General features: G+C 35.2%; 2 protein-coding genes and 1 pseudogene across 2 annotated transcripts; all 3 read right to left on the reverse strand.

The window, feature by feature from the left end:
* Positions 1–346: 346 nt before the first annotated feature.
* On the reverse strand, positions 347–4,360 carry LOC113697754 (loganic acid O-methyltransferase-like; annotated as a pseudogene).
* A 5,967-nt stretch (positions 4,361–10,327) lies between these two features.
* LOC113698504 (putative pentatricopeptide repeat-containing protein At3g25970) lies at positions 10,328–13,161 on the reverse strand. Its single transcript, XM_027218348.2, has one exon. The coding sequence runs from the start codon at positions 12,986–12,988 to the stop codon at positions 10,787–10,789; it is 2,202 nt and encodes a 733-aa protein (XP_027074149.1). The 5' UTR covers positions 12,989–13,161; the 3' UTR covers positions 10,328–10,786.
* A 5,649-nt stretch (positions 13,162–18,810) lies between these two features.
* Positions 18,811–21,329, reverse strand: LOC113698733 (tyrosine-sulfated glycopeptide receptor 1-like). The gene has a single exon (XM_072056682.1). The coding sequence runs from the start codon at positions 21,250–21,252 to the stop codon at positions 19,012–19,014; it is 2,241 nt and encodes a 746-aa protein (XP_071912783.1). The 5' UTR covers positions 21,253–21,329; the 3' UTR covers positions 18,811–19,011.
* Positions 21,330–22,359: the final 1,030 nt, after the last annotated feature.

Below are 22,359 nucleotides of genomic sequence, written 5' to 3' on the forward strand. Positions count from 1 at the left end.
CGTGACAGTCAATTCTAAAAAATCTAAAATTGTGTTTAATTTGGCTTCTTTATTCACTGTTTTGAGTTCACATGAGCTTTTATCAAATTGAGCTCGATTGAATTTTTCACATACAAATTTGTCGCTTAAATTAGTGAGAAAATATTTAATCAAATAATTAGAAATATCATATGTGGTTATTTAGGCCACACAAAATATATATTCTAACATGATGTCGTCAACCAAGCTTATAGTTGGACAATAAGATACGTGAGATTTTATTCTTCGTTAATCATCCATTATAAGTTCTTTTTTATTCATCCATTACAATGGATAGCTTCTAGATATGCTGGATTATGCAAGCTAATGCTCCACAGTCAGGAGCAGCTGTTTCAAAACCATTTCTTGGGTTGCCCTTTGGCAACTAATAACACCAGCACAATCCATAAGGTCCACTAAATTTGCTTCATGTTCTCAATTTTCGCTTTAGGAGGACAAAAATAACAACCAGATCTTGATTCTCAGGGTTAAAGAGAGAGGAAGACTCTGCAAGTTTCTGCGTAAACAGTTCAAACAATTCATCCATGATATCACTTCCAAATTGTTTCTCTAGAAGTCCCTCTAATGCAGCTCTGAGGTACAAAGCAATTCCACTAGGGTTGGAGAAAACCACGTGCTTTCCTGGAATGCTTAAGGTGTGTTTGGATTGCTTGTTTTCGTCGGAAAATATTGTCGTTTTCCGTAATTACATTTCCCTATCCCCTTTTTCCCTCACATATATATCAAATCGCTACAGTAATTTTTTCATGAAAAATGACGGAAAATGCAATCCAAACACACTTAATATCTCCATTCTCTGAACATTTAGATGTTCATTTGTCTTCATCAGGGTCTCCATCTCATTAGGAGATGGGTAATATAGTGGCAAGTTGAACATATCCAATTTCAATTCATCGACCAATCCCTGCAATAGGTGCATCTTAGTATTTAAAGTACTTTTTTTTTTGTTAGCCAAAACCTATAGTCGAAATTCGAAGATAAACTTTGACCAAAACTCATTCTTATGTAGTATACTAGGGGGAGTGCCCGCGCATCGCGCGGGTGTTTGGTGCCTGTGGGGAAGGAAATTTTTTTATTGAACAAATAATAGTACATTGTGAGAAGGAATAAAATTGAGTATGAAATGATAAACGATATAATCAATCAATTTACACAGCGTTACAATAAAACTGTGTCAAATTGAAGGTCGTTGATAATGCAAAAAGGCAGAGCAACACAGAAAACTAATCTTATTCCAGAATCCCTACTGAGAACTCTTTCTTACTGTTGTTCCAAACCTATAAGATTATAACCAATCCACACCAATTAAGGTTAGGCAACACGAAAAATGCTATCTTGCAGTTAGGCAACGCGATAAAAGTTATTAATTGTAGGTACTAAAAACACACCGACAAAATTAAGGGAGGAATTGAAAAATTGGGGGGGCGGTGAAATCTAATCTCACGTTGAACCACCAGGAGTAGCAGGGATTGAAGAGCATTCTGATTTGATTAGTATGAAACCAGATAGAATTATCTCAATCCTAGAACGCGAACAGAAAGAAACTGATAATCAACTGTTTAAACATTAAGATACCAACGATTCGGCAATTGAATTGGGTATAATTAATGACGAAATAATAGGTAATTTCAGAGTTGAGCTCGGACGGAAGAGGCAAATCGTTGTAGACAAAGACAAAAAGAGAAAACTTAACTCCTGAAACTGTAAGGGGATAAAATGACTAACGTTTCTGACTCATAAATGCAGATTATAAATGATAGAGAAATGGGTTCCTACCATTGATAGAGAAATCGTTTGCTCATTTCCTAAATCCGATTGCTATTCAAATGTTTTAGACAAACCAATATCTCAAACGATTATTTGCGGCTGAAAAGTGGAATTATTGATAGTTAAGGGATATTCCGGTAATGACACCAACACACAAGCATATATGGGTTGTACATAATACAAAAATGGTTGCACACTAATTACACATTCCATCAATACTCATATGGTTCATCAATGATAACTTTAAATGTATTAAAATGGGGTCTTTCAGTAAGCATACCCAAATACATGTTTCCTTAACTTGTACCTAAAACTTTTAAACTAATACACAACATTTCACATTTCCAGAAAGACCCACCTATGCGATTGAAATCTAACATATTTTTTAATCAAAACTCAATCTTATATAGTATAAGGATGCAAAATAAAGAAATTGTAAAATTAAAAATTCCTACTCATGGATTTGCAACTGCTATTTTTAAGCTGAAGACATGTTTCAGAAATTATGGAACATAGTTAATTCCTACTCATGGAGGTATTCCATTCATTCTCTGCCATTGGTATATTATGCCTGATTTGGTTGATTTCCTGTGTCTATTTTGTTTCATCCTGGATATTTTTATTAATCAGAAGAAATGTTGGAAAAAGAGATTGGTGCCTTGTTGTGACGCTTTTGGGCCAGCATTAATTATCTGGTATGATTTCTATTCTGTCCATGTTTGTTACAAGTAGTAAATTTGACATATGAAGCTCACTTCCATCCAATACTTTGTACCTTTTTATTTCAGCGAAATAAGTACATAAGTTTAGAGGGTAAGGACTTAATATCAAAATAATGTCTTATATTTGCAAATAGGAATGAAAAACGAACGAAACTATATATTATACTTGAATTGATGTTGAAATAGTAAAAGCTAATTTGCGCTTAGTTCACCAATTAATCAAACCAAACACAAACAATATTTTGTATCCAATAAAATTTCAAATTTGAAATCGAGCTTGGCTGACTTAACATAGTATATGAAATTTATATGCGAAAAATTTAATTGAGTTTGACTTGATAAAAGCTAATCTAAATTCAGCGTAATAAATAAATGAATTAAATTTAAATACAATTTTAAACTCTTTAGAATAGATAGACAAGTTTGACAACTTGAGTGCTTGGCTCAATTAGCTTCATTCATAACCCTATTTGCAAGTAAAAGTTTTGCAATTTTTTTGTGGGGCAAATAAAAAATGTCAAAAATATTTCCACAGAATACCAGATTCTCAATTCTCATGCTTGGGGAGAAGGGTAATTTCTTAAGACTAATTATAATACAAATAAACCTTTTAAAATTCATAAGAGGGAAAATGAAAATTTTAAAATTCTTGAGGGGGTGGCTGCCCCTCCCTGCAAAGATCCAATCCAACAAAACCCCTGTCCCGCAGGTTCATAGAAGTGTTAAAAAAGAATTCCAAATGTCATTTGAATTCAAAAATGAATAATTTAACTATCTAAAACTATCTAGGATATATTAGATCATAATTCAAATTTAATATTATTCAAGTGACAAAGAAAATCAAAATTCTATGTTGCATCCCTGCATTGAGATGTATTCGCATAGAGTTCTTAGTTGAAGAAGATCTGAAACTAATGAGATCTAACCTTTTTAGCCAAGTCCATGAGGCAATATCCTAGAACTTCTAATTCTTTCTCTGTGACGATAGTTGTCTGAGATTCACGGATGGCATCAAGGACAGCAGGAATAACAAGGGCCATCAGCCCTCCATCGACGAGCTCGTGTGCCCTTGCATTCAGAAATGACTCCAAGTCCTTGGCAAATTGAGATGCATAAACCTCAAGAACTTCCTTTTTGGCCCCTCCGTAGTGAATCTTTCCTTTGTTCCATGCAGGGGACTTGTTGTCTGTGACCTCTTTTGGCACATCTGAAAGCCAGTGAAGCGCTCAAGATGAGTGAGCAGAATGAAGGGATGCCTTTGGGAGCAAAACCTTGTGAAAATCACCAGGCACTCCAGCTGCAAGGTAGTGTCTCTCTTGTGGAAGTGAAGCAAAAAGTGTGTTGAAATCATTAGATATATGGTCATTAAAAAAGACTTGAAACTCAGGGACTTCAGATGCTAGTCCCTCTTTTCTGAGTTTTTCCTCCAGGGCTTCTCTTATGACTTTCATGGCCACAAATGTATTTGGTCCTGTAGAGCAGCCAAAATCTGCTATGCGAAATGGATGCACAGAGGTTGAAGAAAGATGCTTGACATCAAGTTCTTTGTCAATCTCTTCATTGATAAGTTCTTTTGCAACCTCTACTGCTCCTCTCTGCCACCAAAAAAAAAAAAAAAAAATCTTTATACTTACATACCTTAGACATTTATAATGAGGTAACTGCAGTTTAAACTAGCAACCTGAAAGGATGAGTTTTGGTTATAGCTTTGAGGTCCATTTCCTCCATTCATGGCATATACTTGAGGCATTTTTTCTATTCCTCGGCTGCTAGGAGATTTTTCATAAGAGTAAAAATGCTCCCAATTTTTTATTCTCTAGTTAGAATGAGAAACAATTTAGATAGTTAAAAGGAAGGCAGACGAAAGGCTGCCTTATCGTCATTATGAGCCACACAATTTTTTAGCTGTAGCAATTATAAAATAGAAAGAATCCTTCTATTATTCTCAGCAATGTGGAAGTCTCAGTTAAAAATGGAACTCAAATGGATTGCGTGTAGCGAGATCGAGGATTTGATGCCATATATATATATATATATATTCTCTTGCCATGTCTTGATATCTCTGTCTAGATGGTTTAATTTATACTAGGCAGAGGCTCAGGTTCAAGTGTTGTGTTTTAGCCCTTTACATGGCAGGCATTTCTATTAATAAATATGGGAAAAAAAGAGATACGCATATGGTAAAATATCTCTCAAACATATGTTATGAATCATTTTGTACATAAATTGAATTTAATTTAAATTATACAATTTGTGCATGTAAAATTATCAATTATATGCTGATAGGAAATATATCCTGTAGCAACTATATTACAATAGGAAATATATCTAGAATGACGGCTCAAGACTTGGAGTACACCTATGTGGAAAGCTGCTATACTATTCATAGGAAAGGCAAAGACTTGGACCTTCTTACCAAGGTAAGAATTTGTATGGTACAGGAAATTAAGAAATTATTATTAGAAAGTTTGTTGATAGTACTGTTGTTACTGCCTCCTTAAACTGGAATATTAGCTTAGTGACATATTTCTGGTCTTCCATAAAGGATTATTGATGTGCATTTCTGTTCAACCACATACATTGTTTTTCTTGGCTGGCAATTGACTGATTTGTAGACAAACCTAAAACTATTCCCTTGTTTCCTCTTGCCCCCCTGTGGTTATTGCCTTCTGGTCCCATTCCTGACAAATACAAGTTGGTTTAACAATCAACGCGTAATTGGCTCCAAATCTTTTCAAAGGAAGAAGTAGGTGCTTCATAACACGATTCTCATCCTAATGTTGGCAAGAAAGGTTAAGAGCATTAGTGTCCAAAAAATTTCACGAGCAAGCTTTTTAAAATTAATGAATATAATTAAGAACAAAGATCCAATCTTATTTATTAGGGCAAATTACACTCTACCCCCCTTTGGTATAGCTGATTTTCACGTAACCTCCCTCTAATTTTAAAACCTAAATACAAACTTCCCTCATAATTTGGATTAAAGTGTCAAAATGACGGAAATGATCATCCTTAACGGAGCCTATAAAAATGTCAAAATTACCCTTGTTTAAAAATTAAAATGGTTTAAGTGACCAAAATATATAAACATAATATGCATGACACTTCAATCCCGTATATATAATTCTATATTTTACCATATAACCCCCTTATACTTTACCATATAATTCTCTAACGGTTTTCAATATTTATATATATATACATAACTCCTGTGATTAATAAATAATTTTTAACTTTACATACAAGTATTTTTGATGTTTTAGTTGACTCCGTTATGAATTGCAAATTCCGTCATTTTGACACTTTAATTCAAACTATGAGAGGATTATGTATAACTTTTGAAATCATAGGAGGGGTTACGTAACAAAACACTAAACCCCAGGGGAGTAAATTATAATTTGCCCTATTTATTAAAAAACTTGCTTAGACTGCCTGGGATTTAGCCTTTTTTTTCTTCTTTGCCCCCTTATAACTGGACAATGGGATGGTCTGGCTTTATCTCTCCTCTCTGTTCCCCTTCCACATTTCTTGGAGGAATACTTGTTCTTAGCTATTAATAGCAAGTGGTATTGTTCTCCTTAACTGCAGCCTGGCTCTTCAGAAATCAACCTTGGGAAGTTCCTTTATTAAACTAATTGATATTGTTATTCAACACAAGGTTGCATTGTTTTCCACTTTTTAATCTTTCGCAGTCTGAAAGCAGTTTTCTCTCTTTGCATGATTTAGCCTACAGCTCTGAGTGTTATGAAGTTGTAACTTCTAGCGCCGCAGTTGGTCAGGAATTTGATCTTGGTTAATAATATTTTCTGACTCTCCTCTCTTTTTTTTTTTCTTTGAATTCTTCTTTCCGCCTTTTCCTGTGAATTTTTTCATTTTATTCAGATGTTATAATTTTGTTCCTTTTTTCTTTTAGCATTAAGTGTTATGATATGTTATAAGCCTTCATTTTTTGTTACAAAAAAATTGTTAACTAGGCTTTTTTTAAAAAAAAAAAAATGCTCATGACTTCAACGTCCAAGGAATTTGCCAAGTAAAACGAACAAATATGTTGGAGTGCACAGCAACAATAATGTACAAGTTTAAAGCTTAAAGCATTGTATTTGTAGATGAAGGGCAGAGCTTAACACAAAGTTGATTATATTAAGCTCATTAATAAAAATACAATGCTTTTCAAGTCAGCAGCTTCTGCTTTTTATTAAGCTAATTAATAAGATAGCTAACAACAGTACTATATTGGGCTGCATTAATGATGTGTTCAGTTTATGCTTAACAAGACAGCTAAATAGTATTTATTCAGTCAGCAGCTGCATTAATAAAAGGGCAAATTACATTTTACCCCGTGGTTTAGCGTTTTTCTACATAACCCCCTATGGTTTCAAAATCTATACATAACCCCTTCATGATTTGAATTAAAGTGTCAAAGTGATGGAAATAGTCATTTGTAACGGAACTTCTAAAAAATGTCTAAATTACCCTTATAAATACATAACACACTAACCCGGTATGATTTTTATATTTTACCATATAACCCCTTATAGTTTAATACTTTATCATACAACCCCCTTATGGTTTTCAAAATATACAAATAACCCCCTTGGTTAATAAATAATTTTTAACTTTACATAAGGGTATTTTTGATATTTTAGATGACTCTGTTACGAATGATCATTTCCATCACTTTGACACTTTAATCCAAACCATGAGGGGGTTATATATAGCTTTTGAAACCATAAAGGGGGTTATGCAAAAAAAAAAATGCTAAACCACACGAGGGGTAGAGTGGAATTTGCCCTTAATAAAAAGCAGCAGCAGATAGAGGGATGATGAAGTTCTTTTTGTGAAGGAAATTCAAGAACATTGCAGCTCGCTGGTGATCCAGACAGAGATCCATCTTTTGGCAAGCATAAGACTTTTTAATATTAGTAAACTTGACCTTGTCAACGCTTGTAGTATTAGTACATATTATTATCTCTTCAAAAAAAAAAGGCTTGTAGTTCAATTACGTTTTCATTATTTCTTGGAAAATCCCCAACCAGATCTGGTGCACGTTTACGCTGTAAAACAAGTTGTATTTTTTAAGGGTCTAATGGAGTTTTTTTTTTTTTTAAAAAAAAAAAAAATTTTTTTGGGACCCATAAGCAGCATTTAAGTTTAACCACAGACAAAAGAGAGGGTGTTGAAATCTTTTGAAAACGAGAAACAAGACGTTTACCACAAGCCTATATCAAATTCTCATAACAAAACTTAAAGCTGCCTATTTCAAATATTTTATGTAAATGTTTCTCATTTAAGTGAAGCATTTTAATCTTTCAAGATTTGTAGCAGTGCAGTCATCTACACAACTATTTTTTGTGAAAACCAGACGCCAATTGTTTCACATTACCCTGCAAAAGAGAGGCAAAACAAACACTATTGGTTTGCTATTAAAATCAAACTGTGTGCAATGTAATGGCTGGTGACACTTGCTGCAATCATTCTCATCCACATGCTGCTCAACTATGTCAATCACAAGATATTTTGGCCTTATGCAAAAAGTCATGTATAATCTTTGCTTGTTTTCTCCAAGAATATGGGCTGCACAGGCTAAACCACTGCATATTAAACTTGACATTCAAAAACTAGATGCTTTATGAGTCAAGGGATCTTGACAACTATTTGCTCACTCATATATTGGGAATATTCAGAAGTACTAGTCAATAGGTCCGGTATAGCATATTTCACTTCATCTAAATATCATTCTCACAGCAAAAACAACTAGATTCTTTGGGTCATCACTACCATTCTAACTAGATGAAGGAATCCAGGACTCACAAAAAAGCAGTGAGCAATGAATAGAGCAATAGGACAAGTTTAGTAGTTCCAGACATTTTTACAGGGACCGTATGTGCTTCATTTTCTGGATTGCCTGTTTTAACTTTGTCGATGGTTCATCACATAAAATGGTGGGATCAACAAAATCAGCAGCCAAGCTTGGTTCCCAAAGTAAAGCATGAAAAGAATCTCCCACTGAGTATGATAGGGAATTGAAGTTATATCCTCCCAAGAAAAAGACAGTTCCCACCACATAAATCTTTGGCAAGTTTTTTCATACTTGAAGCAAGGATGTAGTATGTCCCTGTTGTTACTTTAGGCTTGCCAATGGATCCAAGATATGCCCATCAAATCTGGAAATCTTTTAGTCACAACTCACAAGTGAATCTAGAATTATTTTTTTCTTTTTTAGGTCATGAAAGGAAACTAAGGCTTACAGTAACATGGAATACCATCTGGGATATGTTACCACTATGTACCAAAGACCTGCTAAAGTTTTCCATGTTACTACAGAACCAAAATTTGATATGTCAACATACCTCCTTGGATGCAGAAGGGAGAACAAATGAATGCTTGTTAATTCATTGAATTCATAATGTAGAGAAAACATACTATAGAAATATGTGAAAGAAAGCAAGATAGAAGAATAGAAATAACTCAAAAAGATTTACTGCCCACAGTTTGCTATGCAACTCTAATTTGTTTTCATAGAGAGTTTTCACAAATAGAAGATATAACAAAATATGGAAGGCAAAAGCTGAAGGACCCTAGAATCCGAAGTCAGAAATGGATGGATATGTTAGCTACATAATTACCCTGCTGAAATGAGGATTATGCCTGGCTTGAACCCACTGGTAATGATAGATTCAGAGTTGGCATCTGTTATCTGAGTAACGGAAGGTGTGTTAGGATTGTAGTCTGAGAAATTTGAACAATAAACACAACCTATACTAATCTTGAAGGATTATCCATTTTGCAGCTTCAGGGAAAAATATGCTTTTTGCATCAAATCTATACATGTGATCGTTCTTGGACATGCAAACCGCGTGCCTCATCTGAAAATGAACACTGCCTTCTGAAAGACAAAATACTTTCTCTGGATAATCATACAAAACCATGATGTGTAACCAGGGTGAACAAGTAAATTATGCAACAGAAAGATTGAAAGTTCAGAACTTATTCTAATTGCTCAGCATGCTGAAGCAGATAAGATTCGCTCAAATGTCGGAGAACGAGCACTTAAAAGGAAATTATAACACTTCCAAAATATCAAGATAAAATTATAATCCTTCTACATCTGGTATTGGTTCAGTGACGCAAACATAACCATATAGTCACTTGCTATCATGCCCATTTCACTTCTCAGTTTTAACCAAAAGTTGGCCAGTTAACTAAGACTTATTGGAGAACACTAGCCATCAGCATCCACAATTCATTAGGCGAAACTAGTGTCCTGAGGCAGCATTAAAGCTTCACCTAACAAAGATGCAGAAGCCTGCCATGTATCATTCTATTGCACATGTATTATTCTTCCTCCCATCTTAGGAGGACCACAACATTTTCATGTTTATCAAGTTACAGATTAACAAAATCAAACACAATAACACCAGTGGAGCCAGGATTTCGCAATTCTGAGGCAGGGGACAGGCGGAGCGCTGCAACTTGTGATAAAAAAAAGGGAAAAAAAAAAAAGAATGATTCCAATCTTTCGAATCCACTAGGAAGCATCCAAAAAAACTTCTACCAAGTCATGTAAAACAAAGAAATTCAACCTTTTCATATTCAGCACAAAAGGGATCAATTGCAGGTTTGAAAAAGATAAGAGGTAATGGTAAATCCTAAAACACAAGAAAAAACAAATTACACATTAATCATTAATTAACATAAGATCTGACAGTTACAAAAAGATGGCCGTACCGTGTAACTTCTGTCTCCCTTCTGTTTCCCAAAAACCCAACCTATTCTTCTCCGCCTCTGTGAACACCCTTGATCATCTACCGTCAAGATGTATGTTATAATCTCAAATTTTCATAGAAGTCAATTTGAAAGTATAAACTAAATAATCATACTACACAATTTTATTTCACAGGATTCCAGAAATTTCAGTTGAAACACAATAAGAATACTAACTCATGTGGTTCATGGCAACTTTTGGACATTGACAAAAATGAAGCCATTGGAAAGGGGACACATTTTGAACCAATTAGTTATTAGACAAAACAAGAATTAAGTCTTCTCTCCACTAATCAGCTGAATTCTACGTTCAAAAATATCCTTTAAGAGCAGAAGTGGTTAAATTCCTAATTCAGGATGTAAAACTGATCAAAATTTACCTAATTCAGGATGTAATTTGACTGAGGTAAAGAGTTTAAGAAGTCTCTTACAATGACGGTGTAATAGCAAAATTACTAGCAGATAACTCTGAATTCTGAAAAGAGTCTACTGTCTCAAGGTGTAAAACTGAATAAAGCCGCTTTCATTTGTTCTGGAGAATAAAATTGAAATTCTGCACATGATTCTATATTTGCCTTAAGATGCTTCAGAGTTGCATAAATCATATTACAGCAAGGATGGGTTCTATCTTCTACACTGAATATATTAGTTCTGCTATTTATATCAATCCAGCTACATCCAGGATCCTTCTTCACTTCTAGCTCTTTCAGTATCTTTCGGGCTTTTATCTTCTCCCCCCACTTCCCCAATGCGGCATACATGTTAGACATCAAAACACATGTAGGCTTAGGGTCCAAAGTAAACATCTTGTGGGCCACTCTCTCACCCACATCAATGTCAATCCAAGACCAACATGCGTTTAACATTGTAATCAAGAGAATTTCATCAGCCTCAAATGGCATCTCCTTCATAAGCTCCTCAGCTTCCAGAAGCAGACCAGATTGACATAAAAGAGCCACCGCACAAGTAAGATGCTCCAACGATGGGGCTAGACCATAAGCTTGTTCCATTGATCGGAAAATCTCCATCCCCTTATTGACCAAACCAGCAGCAGTACATGCAGATAAGACAGCAACAAGGGTTGCAGCATTTGGGTTTATTCCCTGATCCAACATTTGCTCAAAAAGCAAGGTTGCCTCAGATCCAAGACCATGATGTGCGTAGCCACAAATTAAAGCTGTCCAAGCTGCTACATTAGGATTTGAAATGCAAATAAAAGATGCTTGAGCATCAGAAATGCTCCCACACTTGGAATACATGTCAACAAGAGCTGTACCAACATAAATATTCAACTCGAATGGAGTTTTAGTCAATTGACTATGGATCTGCTGCCCTTTCTGAAGAGCCCCAAGACATGAACATGCACGAAGCAAAGCAGAAAAAGTTGATCTGGTTGGGGATATTGACAACCTACGCATGTCTATATATAAATTTATTGCATTCTCATGTTGATCATTTTCAATATACCCTGAAATCATGGAATTCCAAGTAACAGGGCTTCCTTTTTCTTTAGTTTCTTCAAAAAGCTCCAGAGCTTTATGAATTTCACCAGCCTTGCACAGCACATGAATCATTGTATTCAAGCAAATTAAACTTCTTGCTGGCGTTTCCAGAAATAACTTCTTTGAATCCTCTACTCGACCAAACAATGCATATCCCTTGATCATCAGACTATATGAAACTGAATTCCTCTCAACTAATCCACTAAAAACCAATTCAGCTTCCTCAACCTTACCCATTCTTAGAAGCCCACCAATTAAAGTGTTCGAAATGTTCATACATGGATTCTCCAATGTATCATAAATCTTCTTGGCATCGCCAATAGCTTCACTGTTACTGTAAAAGTCAACAAGAGCACCACTAATTGAAAGTTCAAGCTCAAACCCCAATTTTATCAGAAGCCCGTGTACTACTTTTCCTTCAGGCAAAGCACCCAATCTTCCACAAGCCCTTATGATGGAATCCAGAGTGAACTCATTAGGGACTGCTTCGGTTCTCATCCTCTGAAACAACTCCAGAGCCTTTTTACATCCACCATCAATCTTCACATAACCTGAAATCAATGTAGTCCATTCAACAACACCCCGGCGAGGCATCTTGTTGAAAACACACAACGCATCATCCAGTAGATTATTCTGAACACAGCCCACAAGCATCAAGCTCCATAACAACTCATTCGTCTCATGTAATTCATCAAACACTTGTCTAGCTTTCCTAATATCGCAACAACTAGCATAAAAGTAGAGCAAAGAACTCCCCACAAACTGAAAACTCTCAAGACCAGATTTTAAAACCAAACCATGAATTTGCTGTCCCTCTTCACCCAATGACCGCTCGCGGCCACAAATGCTTAGTGCTGACGAACAAGTGGTCTCGTTGAGCTTTGAATTGGAGCAGTACATCAGAGAAAGCAAAGACAGTGCTTCATTGAACTTGCCCCATTTCGAGTAGCCAGAGATCATGGCGTTCCATGAGACTACTGTTCGTTCAGGCATTTCGTCGAACACTCTTCGGGCTTGTTCGAGTTGCCCATTCTTGACGTGCCATGTAATAGTCATGTTCATGGATTTAATGCCTTTGTATCTAGAGCAATGGGGTCCCTGACGACGGCCATCGGGTACGGTGCGATAAAATCCTGACATACTTTTCCAGCGTCGGTGCTTCCAGCTGCCCAAAAATGAGGATTTCATAACCATGTGATATGTCTATAGAGTGCAAAACTGGGGGCTGGGAAGAGCGCACGGCCTGAAAGGCTGAGAGCGCCTGAGCATTGTGTTGTGGCAATTTCAAAGTTGCGCCTTCGGAGAAGACGGGTTCTGAGACACAGTTCAAAAACACGCTTCCAACCACATTACAGAGGGACAATTTGTACGGTTTCCAAGTGTATTATTTATGATTGACAATCAGAATTGACTATCACTTAATAGTTTATGTTTTTATTTGAAAATTAGATTTACACAATCTGCATGATAATTAGCTAACCTTTATGCATGTGGTACTAAATAGTTTCCTTGATCTCATTCCTTAAAAAGAAAAAAAAAACGTGAACAGAGAAAGGATGAGATTTAAGAAACGAAGAAAGGGCAGGAGATTTGAATAAAAATTTATAATTCATAAGGTCTCAACCTTGATCTTATTATCTATTGTTAACTAAATAAATAAATGAAAGCATATAACTCTCCTGTATTGCTGAATCCTATTACAAAGTATGTGCTACTGTTAGTGTAACTTTAGATTTTCTTACTTTCACTACTACAACTCCAAACAGTGTACAAGGAAAGATGATCAACTACCAACGCTATTCAAATTCCTATATTATTTAGACAAATATAAATAACTAGAAAGTAAAACTAAACTAGAAGCAAAAACAAACAAAAGATACAAATACAAGAAAAGCTCCTACGATCGGTTTTCTCTCTAACCTTGCTAGATAAATAACCAGATTATTGCAATCCATAGCCTTGGCTAAGGATAGCGTAATTTTTCAATTTATGTGAAATTTACTCTCGTAATAAATCAACTGTACATATAACTAATCAATACCTACTCTCGTGGTTATGAAATTAACTATAAGTTCATAAGTTCCTGTGAAATTACATGATAAAAAGTTCTAAAGATATTCCTTTACTCTCGTGAGTGAACTCTCTAGATCTAGTACTTCTTTAAACTAATATTAAACCCCAATTCTCGTTGATAATTTAACACCTTGATTTAGATAATCACAATAAATGACTAGTTAATCATGATCTTACAAACAAAAATGCGAAATACCTGCTCAAAGGATAAACACGACAACCAAGTTCATTTCATCCAACAAAGAAGAGATTAAACCTACTTAGGCATGAAACTTTAGAACAACATAGTGAAAAAAAAAAAGACCAAACCTGCATTATAACTAAATATGAAATCAAATACAAGAGTGATTGGAGAGATGTCACCTTTGTCATATGAGCTCCCAAGATCTCCATCTGTGCTCCTTCAATTTTCATCCATGTCTAGCGATGAATACAAGAATGGATCAAAAACTATCTAGCCTAATCCAATCTTAAGTAACAACTAGGAGTTTTGCAGTTTAAGAGCTATATTTTTAGTGGTTTTCTTCTGCCTTCCAAGCTACTCAAAACTAAGCTAATGAACTATGAAGTTCTAGTGAAAAACTACTTCTTGTGCAGTATTTTCCTAGGCTTAAAGATATAAAAATGTGTGTTGAAGTCCCATATTTATGGATAAATTTGTTCCATCAACTTCGTTAAAATCGATGCAAAATAGGTCTTAGAGATTCCCAAAGTATGTTTCTTGAAGTCTTCAAGATCTCTTTGGGCAAAACCAATCGAAATCTTTAGAAAATTTGGTCAAAAAGTTTGTGTGTAATAGTTGCAACTTTTTTTTTTTGTCAGCAACGATGCATTTGTTTAACCTACTCTATCCTAATCTAGGGGGAGGAGGAGTCTAAGGAGGCTGTGGTAGGGGCTAGTGGGTATACAAATTCAACTAGACCAAGGGAGTGTTATGGCATAACTCTTAAATTTTTTTCGCTGTAAATGAAGTTTGAACCCTCACCTACAACCCAAGGAGAGACTTAAATCTTTCCCTGGTGACCACTGAGCTATTGGCCCAGTGGTTGTGTAATAGTTGCAACTTGCACAGCTGCAAAGTGAAAACGCGGTTGGAGCCAACATTTTAGTCCACAAATTCACTTCCCCAACGGGTTTGACACTTTGGACAGGATTCTAGAAATTGCTCTATTTTACACCAATTAGAGCTACAAATTTCTCGGTGATGGAGTCGACCTGGCTCTTGTACAAATTATAAAAATTGTAGCCCTTTGAGTTAACTTTCTAATACATCAAAAATCATCTCATTTAGAGGTCTGGTGACTAGTAAATGACCAAAATACTCTTGACTAGTTAGCAACCTTTTCCATATTTTGGTAGCAGCAATGTATGGCTGCATTTCACCTTTTTTACTAAATAAAAACATGTGAATTGGACTTCAATGTCTCATAAAAAATATAGCCCAGGATATTAGCTTTAAAAGGTTCAAGAATGATTTCAATCCAATAGTTATAACTCAATTTTTAGCCAAAATACCAATGTGTTAGTGCAACCAAACCACAAAAAGCAAAATTTACTAGAAATCTAGTTAGTGGCTCTTAGAATAACTAAAGCATACAAAACAACTAGGTAATAAAATACACTAAAAACATGTAAAATAAACATTTATCAATTTTCAATTGATTTTGAAAACCTAATTTTAGTTTTTGACCTTCACAAATAGCTATTTTATTATAGTTTCAACTACTTTTTTTTTTGATATTCTGATTGATCTTTAAGATCCCACAAAAAAGAAAAAAAAAAAAAAAAAGAAGCGTATCCTAAGCTGCTTTTGAATTATGATTGAGGATTACATTTTCATGCAAACAAAACTACACTCAAAATTTTAAAATAAGTACTAAAATATCTAGATTCTAGTTATGCAGCATAAAAGGCAATTTGGGCATCCCTTTGGGAGTATAAGTTACTTACGAAAGTTCTTACAAATTGCTTACTAATACCGTGCACATAGCCCTTTTGTATTTTTCTTTTTAAGAAAAAGTTTGGGTGAATTTCACTCCGATCATCACTAGGGGTTATGGCATGTTTTTGGAATATAAGTCGCTTACGAAAATTCTTACAATTGTTTTGTATTTTTTTAAAGAAAAAATTTTGAATGAATTCCATTATAATCTCACTACAAGTCAAGACTTGTCTCGGGGAGCATAAGTCGCTTATGAAAAATCTCATGGATTATAAGTTTTAATATATTACTCACTAACATAGTGCACGACCTTTTCTATAATCTCAAGGACTTAAAAGCCTTCGGTGACTTGACATTGAGTGTTTGGATAGCATTGTTATCTAAAAATAATATTTCGCTTGGATCATAAACACATTTTCCAACTCATCTTTTTATATTCTCAACCACCTTTTTATCTCACATACATCACATCACAAAAAGTGCTACAGTAATTATTTCAAATAATATTTCAAATAATACCCTATCCAAACAAACCTATATGTCTAGTTTGGAAAAAGCGGCACCCTGGTTACCGGTTTTTCTACCCAAATCAGGTACCTGTGACTTAAAAAATCCATTCATAAACCCAAATTATTGGATTAGACAGTTGACATGGACCAAAATTTAACGCAGTCTGTCTACCCAATTATGCAAGTAACTGGGCTTGACTTAAACAACCATTTAGACCAATTAGTCAAAGACAATTTAATTTATTTTCTTATTCAATTAAAATTTAAAATTTTCAATGTCCACACACAGGTCCGCTATTTCCAACAACATTAGATTCATTACAGCTCCCAATCTTGACTTTTTTTTTTTCAAGTTTTTTTTTTAGTATAAGTGAGACGTCTCAAACTCGAATCTGCCGCTTACATTTCCTCCCTCTCTCTTTCGATACAATTCAACTCATCCCTTTCTCAACTCCCAATCTTGATTTCCTTTCCTCAGAAAATGCTGATAGCTATTCGCCACGAATCTTTCAAATCAAAGTCTACAACCTGATTTTTTTTTTTTTTTTTTTTGTATTATGATTCATTTGCCAACAACTCTACTAGACTGAAGAAATAAATAATTCGATGGCTTCTCTGATAAAAACTTTGCAAGTTTCATGCCACAAAAAACTTAAATTGGAAGATGTTTAGGTGGATTCTACTAGATATGTTTGCAAAATAATCAACGGAGAGGAGAAAAGTGAATGCCATTTAAGATAACTCCAAGTTATGTTATTTTGGGGAAATTCTACCGTCCCTTAATCTGTTGGTGCTATTTTGATAGGGTTCCAAACCAGTAGATTGCCATATCCTCAAGTATAAAATCATAATCAGATTTGCTTTGGATTAAATCTTAACGTTATTGACCGCCCATTGAGTTGTGCTATCAAACTTGTCATGGATTTGTTTGTGATGTATAAATTTCCTCTGACCTCTCTGAGAAGATCACATAATCCTAGAAATACCAATGAATTCAACTGACTCTCACAAGCTGCAATTTCCTCTAATACATAGTGTTCATGCTTTTGTAGAAGGCTGCCATAGGCAAAATCGTTAATGCTACAGCAATATTAATTTGTATAAATTATCAAAAATTTTCAGTCAACTATCCTAATCATCTTGGATTAAAAGAATGACCTGAGATGGTAGTGGAGAAAACTGGGCGTGGAATTTTGACTGTGACTGTTGCAAAGTTATTAACAAACTTTATATTATTGAAGAAATAATTGTATATAGTACCAAAAAAATAAAAAGAAAAATATATGTTTACAGTTTCTTATAGAAACCCTTTATCTCTTAAACAATCATCAGCAAATCAGTTGGTGTTAACATGTAAATATAGTTGTTTTTTTTTTATAGAAAAGATAATTTCATTCAAATAAATCTGCATTAATGAAATGTTTTTTCTTATGTTAGAATTAATTTTGATACGAGTTAATAAATTTTCCAAGCCATTTAGTGCTTAATAATAGGTATGTGCTTGAGCATCTACTGTTTTATGATCGTTTGTGTGCTTGTGATCAACATCATGCCCTAGCTGTTTTAGGGTTAAATAGATTAATCTGTGTTAACTTCAATCTAATCGAATTCCCATTTTATAAAGGAAGTTAGCCAAAAATATGCATTCTATTAGTACTGAGGCCCTCAAGAATCCAATTTTAATGCTTCATAAACTAGTGTTGCCGACATAGAGAATACGTAGAAAGAAGAAGAAATTCTTAGAGTACAAAATAAAATAAAAAAATTAAGAAAAGGAACATACTACTTTTTTTGGGTATATTCAAGAAAGCTTCCCCCCCCCCCCCCCCCCCCCAAAAAAAAAAACACTCCAACTCGGTTTTATTCCAAGTTTAAAAATGCAATCTCGGCCAAGTGTTGCCGAATTAACTTGAATTAGTAAGATGATATTGACTTGATTAATATCAAACTTTAGAGTAAATCTGATAAACTCGACCTGAAATTACGAGTTATTATTCGAGTCAATTTTGTCTAAGCTCAGAATATAGTGGTTAATCAAAACCGAGAGTTAAAATATTCTAAATTGGGGATAAGTAACATGAAAATGATCAAGTAGAAGTCCTATGAAATCTACCACTTAAACTAACTACTAGAAAAATTTTATTCTTCACCAAATGAAACAAAAAATGGATATGGCTTATGACTCCTAATTTTGACTGGATAAAAACTTCCGAGCATACTAAACTCGATAACTTTAAGAGCCTAATTCGAGTGCTTCTGTCATTGAAAATTGATCTTATTAGTCTAGCCCTGTTACTATTAGTTAAGATTAAAACAAAAACAAGGAAAAGGATAGTTTTTTTTTGGCTGAAATTGTGGATTGTTATTAATAACGTAGGATGATGATTATTATGTTAACTATTATTAGAGAAAGGTTAATGGATACTTGGATCAAGAGAAGACTTGAGAAACATGCCACATTTACACTTTAGAGTCTTGGGGGAAAAGGATCATGAAGAAGACTGACTACCAAATTTTGTTGAAATAGCAATAGCAGTAATGCAGACAGCAACCACAAAAATGAAATGCCCCATTTCCATGCAAGCCAAGCTGATTTCCATGGAGCTTTCGGGAATCAAGATTATGTGCTCCTTAAACTTATTGACATCGCATCCGAGATAGCCTACATTATTCACTTGGTTGGAACTTGGAAGCTAGAGTTGATAGAATATTCTCCTACAACAGGATCCTGGGGGAAACATTCTTGAACTTAAACCAACTGTTACAAAACTGACACTGAAACTGATGCCAAAACCTATCCCAAATGTGAGCCAAAATATGAATTTAGTTTCTAGAATCTCCTTATCTGCTGGAGAGAGTGCAGCTGCGGTCTTTCGTAGATCAGTGCAAGGGCGCCCAAGAGGTTGACCACATAAGCCTGGATTGCCGAGAAAACTTGCGTCTGAGAAAGTATCAAACTGACCTCCAGTGGGTATTGGGCCCTGTAGATTGTTGTTTGCCACACTGAAGGACGATAAAAAGTGAAGATTCTTGAGTGCAGAAGGTATTTCACCAGAAAATTGGTTTTCAGAAAGGTTCAGCCTCTCTAAGTTAGTCAGATATGATATTGAGTCGGGAATGATTCCTGAGAGTTGGTTATCACTGAGGTCTAGGTTATGAATGAACTTTAATTGGCCAATTTCCACAGGAATATTCCCAGAGAGGTGGTTTCCATTAAGATATATAGCTGGTGGCAAGCTAGATAGCTTATTGTATTGCAGGGACGAGAGGTTATAGGGTTTTACAAAAAGCGACAACTCAATGTAGGAATAGTGTACTTCATCTGCCATCTGCTTACGTACTAGTCGTGGCAATCCTAGGACTTGAGCTGATAATTGACCTGAAAGTAAGTTGTTAGATAAATCCAAATAAAACAGATTTGGCAAAACTCCTAACCAATTAGGAATTGAACTAGTGAATGCATTTTCTGAGAGATCAAGAACTTCCAATTTCCCAAGTTTAGCCAGCCAAATAGGGATTGTCCCATTTAATTGGCACCGTCCTAATGCCAGAACCATAAGATTTGGGAATCCATCAGAACCAACTAAGTTTCCTTCATTTGACAAGCTTTCATGATGGAAGTTCGTTGAGAGTAGCAATACGCCGAGATTTTTGCAGCCACTAAGAATTCTGATTGCACCTGTGATGTTGGTTAGACTGTTATTGGCAATTGAGAAAAAAGACAATGATTGTAACGATTGTATCTCAGGTTGGATCTCCCCTGTGAGCCGGTTAGTTGACAAGCGTATTGCAGTCAATGATGGACATGAAGCAATACTCAAGGGGAAGCTACCATTGAACAAATTAGTCCCAAGATCAATTGTTCTAAGCCGAAGAAAATTTGAGAAATCAAAGCCAGAAAGTTCACCGGAAAGAGAGTTGACCCCTAAATTCAGCTTTGTGAGTCGTGTGCAATTCATCAGCGACAAGGGAAGAGTGCCATTCAGGTAGTTCATGTGAAGAAGCAGATACTCCAAGTTGGAAAGTTTCCCTACCTCATGAGGGATTGGGCCAGTCAATTCATTGGCATAAAGTTCAAGAACTTTTAGGCTGGTAAGATTCACAATGCCATTACTCAATGGGCCTGAAATTTTATTGCCTGGAAAGGATATTTCTTGCAAAGTTGATAGATCAAAAAAATTACCAGGAAGAGATCCCATAATTGAATTGAAACCTGCACGCAATACCCTCAAGTTGGAGCAGGTTCCAAAGCCAAAGGGAATCGAACCGTTGAAATGATTTAAAGAAAAATCAAGAAGTATGATTGAAGCGGAGAAGTTGCAGATAACGGAAGGTAGTTGGCCATAAAAGCTGTTATCACTGACATTGAAACTAATCAAGTTCCTCGCTGCCTGTAGGAACAGAGAATGAACAATCCCTTCAAAGTTGTTACTGGAAAGATCCACTGTTTTGATGGATGTTGGCAAATGATCACCAGATGCCAGTAATTGTCCAGAGAGACTATTGTAGCTTAAATCGATCATTTCCAGTCTATTTAGTGACAAAAAAAGCCTTTCTGGCAGATGGCCACTGAGCTGATTGTGCGCCAAACTGAGTTGTCTAAGATGGCTGAGGTTTGTGATTGAAATAGAGATTTTTCCTTCAAGGCCTCGTGAAGTCAGCCATAGGCGGGACACCCGACCATTATAAGCACAACTAACACCTTCCCAAGAACAGCAGTCAATTGAAACACTCCAATTTAAAGGAGATGAAGTAGAGACTCCATTGTAGATGGATAACAATGAGTCCCGATCAAGTTGATTGCATGAAGCTTGGGTAGTTCTAGTACCATAGCATGGAAAAACCAAGATGAAGACAGCCAGCAGCTGCATAAACGAAAAGCAGCAGCCACAGAGGAGGGAAGATGAAGAGTTATGAAGTGAATTCAAGAACATTGAAGCTCACCGGTGATCCAGTCAGAGAACAAACTTTTGGCAAAGACTAAGATGGTCTTTCTCTTTCCTTAGTAAAACTTGACATTATCAAGGCTAGTAGAACATTGACCGTGTTAATTGGCTATTGGATGGTTTACTTCTACTCTTTTTGACGGGGAACTGGGGCCATATCCTCCTTCCAAGAAAATGACACCATGACAGAGCAGGCTAATTCCTTTGATTATTACTCAAAAAATAAAAAATCAAAAGAATATTCTTTGACATGGGTATGGTATGAAACTATGTCTGCCGGACTTAGTCAGCCTAGCAGAAAAGAAAAAAAAAATTTAATTAAGAAAAATTTTTTTTGAGAAATTTTTTTCCATTTGTTTTGGAGCAGCCAAAAAGGAGGAGGAAGAGGAAACTCATGATGAATTAGTTCTTGACTCGGTGATCAAATTTGTAGCTGATTCAGTTAAGCAATTTCTAGTGGCCATAGCATGGATAAAGAGCCTTTTCTTGCATGTTTCTTGGGTATAATAGATTTTATACTCATGCTAGCTGACCTTTCTACTATTCAAGAAAAATAGTCTGACTTCAGGGAAAAGGAAATGAAAATTAGTTTGAATGTAATTTGTGTATGTATGTGTGTGTGTGTGTGTTTTTTTTTTTTTTTTTTAATTTTCCATGTGGATTTTAATGGCATTTTTAACTATGGTTTCAGCTAAATTTTAGCTGTGATCATTTGGTTACTGCAAAACAGCCAGATATATCCTCTATCTTAGCAATGGTTAGTATACACTACTACTTATAGTAGATTATTTCTTGGAATTTTATTTAAGTGATATTAGTCTTAAAATTAGTAAGGATTTTGACTAATTGATGGCCAGCATTTTTTTCTCTGTTGGGTAAATTTTTGATGATCGACGTTGGGCTATGTGATTGTTTACTGGAGCAGATTTTCTTTGCTTGGAAAAGACTGTTTAGTTCGAGCTGTAGAATTTTGGCCAGGCAATTGACCTATTTCACGAATTTTAGCCCTCTACTAATTAGTACAGTCTGCAAAATTGTTTGGAAATGTTAAACACAGACTGAAACATTTTATTTGGAAATGTCTGCAAAATTGTA

Source organism: Coffea arabica, chromosome 7c (genome assembly GCF_036785885.1).
Source record: "Coffea arabica cultivar ET-39 chromosome 7c, Coffea Arabica ET-39 HiFi, whole genome shotgun sequence".
Taxonomy (NCBI): domain Eukaryota; kingdom Viridiplantae; phylum Streptophyta; class Magnoliopsida; order Gentianales; family Rubiaceae; genus Coffea; species Coffea arabica.

What these genes read in the sequence shown, in the direction of transcription:
- LOC113698733 (XM_072056682.1), bottom strand. Translation starts at nt 21,252, where the DNA reads ATGTTCTTGAATTCACTTCATAACTCTTCATCTTCCCTCCTCTGTGGC.
- LOC113698504 (XM_027218348.2), bottom strand. Translation starts at nt 12,988, where the DNA reads ATGGTTATGAAATCCTCATTTTTGGGCAGCTGGAAGCACCGACGCTGG.